At 38.3% G+C, this 4,335-nt stretch overlaps 1 protein-coding gene across 1 annotated transcript; it reads right to left on the bottom strand.

Annotated features, from left to right (window-relative positions):
* Positions 1-499: 499 nt before the first annotated feature.
* Positions 500-3,824, bottom strand: LOC311142317 (uncharacterized protein). Its single transcript, XM_084177944.1, has 4 exons — positions 3,643-3,824; positions 1,788-2,653; positions 1,506-1,581; positions 500-980 (listed from the first exon to the last, which is right to left on the bottom strand). The coding sequence occupies exons 2-4, from the start codon at positions 2,591-2,593 to the stop codon at positions 900-902; spliced, it is 963 nt and encodes a 320-aa protein (XP_084034070.1). The 5' UTR covers positions 2,594-2,653; positions 3,643-3,824; the 3' UTR covers positions 500-899.
* Between the last annotated feature and the right edge of the window lie 511 nt (positions 3,825-4,335).

Raw genomic sequence — 4,335 nt, 5'->3', positions numbered from 1 at the left:
TGAATGTATATAGCTGGATCTATACTGGTGGTGGTGTGGGACATGAACGCATATAACTCGATCTATACTGGTGGTGGTGTGGGACATGAACGCATATATCTGGATCTATACTGGTGGTGGTGTGGGACATTAATGCATATAGCTGGATCTATACTGGTGGTAGTGTGGGACATTAACTTATTCAGTAATTAAAGCAATTTTGAAGTCTGAAAACTTGAAGCTGATTTATGAGTGTACTATCACTTTAAAGCTAAATGCAGCAGCATTATGTTAAAAACAAGTACATCGGACTAGTAGGCGTATGCACATAGAGTATGCTTTGAGCTCTCCACTGAAATGAGGCCTCACAAACCATTACCACATTTTTTCCCATTTTGTTGAGGAATTGATAGACCTTTGTCTGCAGAAAGAGCTTGCTGTTTGAAAAGAGAAAAAGAGATGTGTTAATATCAAATACATTGGGTCACATTCAAGGTAAAATACATAACTGAAACGTGTATAATCAAAATAAGATTTATTGTCAATCATTTAATCATACCCATGTTCCTGAAACATTGTTCTCTCATTTAGGAAAAAAAAGTTGGGACATGTTTCCTGGCACAACATCTTTGTATTTTACATAACATTTTTTAAGACAGATTGTCACTTTATACAAAATTGGTGATGTCCATTTCTATCAGGATCACATCGATAATAAGATAGTTTGACTAGTTTTTTGAACAACTGGGTTACATACCAATGTGTCAACAAGTCAGGTTAAACTTGTGAACAAACCGTTATAGGACCTCTGATATTGTCAATGCAATAGGTAGTGGAACACTTGTCATCCACAATAAATTCACTACTTTTTTCAAAGGTGTTATGGGTTACTGGTTAAATGTAGTCACTTACACCCTTTGTTATACTACCTTTAAAAAAATACCAGGCCAAGTTGGCAGCAGCGGGTCCCGCCTCTTCAGCTTCCCCAACAGCAGAATCCACTTTAGCAATAAAGAAAAATAGGGGCGCTAAATGAAAACATCCTTCAGCAGAATAGTGACGTTTCACAAAAAGACTATTTCTAACCAAACCATGGTAACCATTTATATTTGTTGTTTTTACCCATTCTGGTTTGAGAGCCAATATTAACTAATAATCGTATACTATGAAAACTCTTTGTGAAACCTCACTGTACTCTATTTACATATTTTTTTTTTAACGATTACAATAAAGCTTGACTTAAATTCAACAACCCCCATTTCTTTATATTTGGGAGTGCAATCAGTTTTGATTTTATATTTACAGGTTATATGCGTGATGCATAGAACTTAAAAGAAAAGACCTTCAAACATATATTTAAGTAATTACTCAAAAACTATGACGGAAAGATATGTTCCAGTGTAAACTTAATGTTACTTTAAAAAGCCGCTGGTGTAGACTAAGATAAGTAAAACTTGAAATAAAACTTGAAAAACACATCTTAGAATTTATCAAATCATCAGCTTTTCTTGATCTGAGATCCTTACCATGGAGCCAAGCAGACAGGGACGTTCTGTAACCCATTCATCCAGCATGGTAGAACAATCATCACCTAGAAGAAAACTGGCAACAAGGTTTAACGAGTAACGTGTACTTAAATCATTGGTTTCATAAGATTTTTCACACATGCTCAAAATCATTCAATATTTCTTAAGTAATGTTCTCAAATAGTTTTAACAGTGTTCACAAATTCCCCTGACGTTCATTACTCTGAAGTTAATCAGGTTCAGTCTCAACATCTGAAAACAGATAAAAGTACTTGACCCTACATTTTGAGTGACGTGCTTGCACTCTCTGCACACTTAGTGCAGAACTCCACTGAGACGTTGTTCTTGTCCACGTGCAGACAGACGCCACCAGAGGTCTCCTTCTCCTCCACCTTCACACGTTTCCTGGGCAAGGCATAATCGTGGTCGTCGTTCTTGTTGGACCCCTGGAAAAGCGAGGAAGATAATTTCATGCCGTTCACACCGCTCAGCCTTGACAACAGCTGGGCTAACATGCTCTCGTTGGCCAACACGGCTCTCAGGTACCTCGTCTCATCTTCCAACTCTTCTACCCGCTTATTCAATTGGACGTTTTCCTGTTTGAGTATGCGGTTTTCTGACGACAGAGACCCAACTTTATTCTCCAGCCCGTTCACGTATTCCTTCTTCTTCAGACGATTCATTCGCGCAGCGATGGCGTTTTTGTTGATCATGTGCCCAGACGGGTCATCTCTCCACTTCCTTTTCTGACCAGCAGACACTCCTTCGGGCGATGGGGTCCTGGATGTCCCGAGCCAAAAATCTTGATCTGTTGCGTCACCCACACCTAATTCGGTCAATCCAATGTCGAAAAGAGGGGAGACTGCATCCTTCTCAAATGTCCAGTTTAACTTGTCGATTCCAAATAAATCATCCAGCTCTAATCCAACTGTACTATCCCCATTATCTGAGCTCATTTCTTCAGAGGGACTCGTTTTAACATTTTCTATCATTTCAACAAAGTCAGTGACTTCAACTTCAAAAGGACAATTTGAGGAGTGAACCTCCACATTGGTGTTGTCTGAACGACCTCTTCGTCTGGTGATCATTTTAGTTTGATGCCGTCACCACCTATTTATTCCTGCTCCAATCTGGACTGCTCAGATTACCTGTGAGGATACAAAAAGTAAGGACATTGATTAGTAACTTAAATTAAGTCTGTTTAATGAATATGTTGGGTTTCATGGCCCCTAGCCATGAAAGACATATTTGAGTATTGTGTCCTGTGCTTCAGTGAGTAACATTAAATTAGGCCTAGTTATCCTTCAGATTCCCTGTCCATTACCTCAATCCCCATTTTGAAGGGCCTTTGTCTGGAGGCCATTCACGTTTCCTTTACCAAATATAATCAGTAGTGTTGAGCGATTAGTGCTTTGAGGTCTGTTCTGTTTCGGTTAAATTATTTGCAAAAAATAAAATAAAGGATTTCGATAACTTTTTGAAACTTGATTTTAGAGATTTTTTGTTGAAATTCCAAAGCCAAACAGTGAACATTCAATTGCTAAAACATTACAAATATTTAATCGTCTGTCAGGTCCACATTGGGTAGACATCAATAGAAAGAGTACTATGAAATAATAATATATTACAGTTGCTCTTCTGGAACGGGGTTTGAGAGCCCTGTTTTATAACATGTTCCTGATAAATAAAAGCTAATGTTAGCGAACCTAAATTAGCATCCCTAGTGAATACATTGTTGCAGACATCCTCCTCGTTCTATCTGTGTGGGTCTTTCTCGAGAAATGAAAGACTAATGTAGACTAACATTTCTAGCTAATGCAGTTGTTCAAGGCAGCTGTATATAACTTTAGTTATCTAGCTAAATTAGGCGCCAGAATATTGTCTGAACAAGGCTAACGTTACGTTAGGCCTAACGTCAGCTAGCTAACAATAGTTACCATGTAATCTTTCAGTTTTTGGAACATGTTATAAGTACTCACATGTACATTTATCTAACTAGTTGGTGTTTTCAACAACGTCAAAGTTATTTTTATTTAACGCTAGTTAGAAATTAACTATTACATTATTAGCTAGTTGTTGGACGGCCATTACGCACAAAAACAAAATGACAAAGCATTTTTTAAGTAACCTCACTTACCGTCCGTGAAGCTTTAACTGGATCAGATTGTAGCTATTTGTTCGCAATATTCTTCAACTTCTGGTAGGAAAACATTCAATCTTGTTTGACAGTCTGTAAATTTGTCTAATCCCGAAAAAACGACTTGCTGACTAGCGGAGATAACTTCCAAACGTACAAAGGACGTACAAAAATGGCGACGCACACCACGGAAATTATTTTCACTAGTTACCACAGCCACAAAGTCAACATGGCTATATTGTAAAAATTTATGAGAACATATATAAGCTTTTCGGTGTTAATTTATGGTTAGAGTAAGACATAAGGTTATCAGTGTGGTTAGGTTTAAAATCTGATAAAGATAAATTGTAGACATAGGCAGGGTTTATGACTTTGTGGCTATGGTAACTAGGGACGAGTGCGGAAATACATAACTGGGCGCGTTCTTCTGCCAAGGTGTTGCTGACGCTTACCAGATCTTACAACGCATGGATAGGTATTTTACTTCTCAGCTAACCTCATCATATGTTATAGCAGTATCTGTCAGTCGGTGCTGCAACCATTGGTTGATTCATGCAACGTCTGATCAAGAGAAGGCGACTATCTTTCACACAGGATCTAGCGTGAGTCTATAAAAAGAGTCGCAGCTGTGCTTATTTATTTGCACACCAGGGGTCGCATTTTGAAGGTTTGAGCCTGCTAGCAGTGCTCCCT

This window comes from Coregonus lavaretus (assembly GCF_964263955.1).
Source record: "Coregonus lavaretus genome assembly, chromosome: 15".
NCBI lineage: Eukaryota > Metazoa > Chordata > Actinopteri > Salmoniformes > Salmonidae > Coregonus > Coregonus lavaretus.
This window is presented reverse-complemented; position numbering and strand designations above follow the sequence as displayed.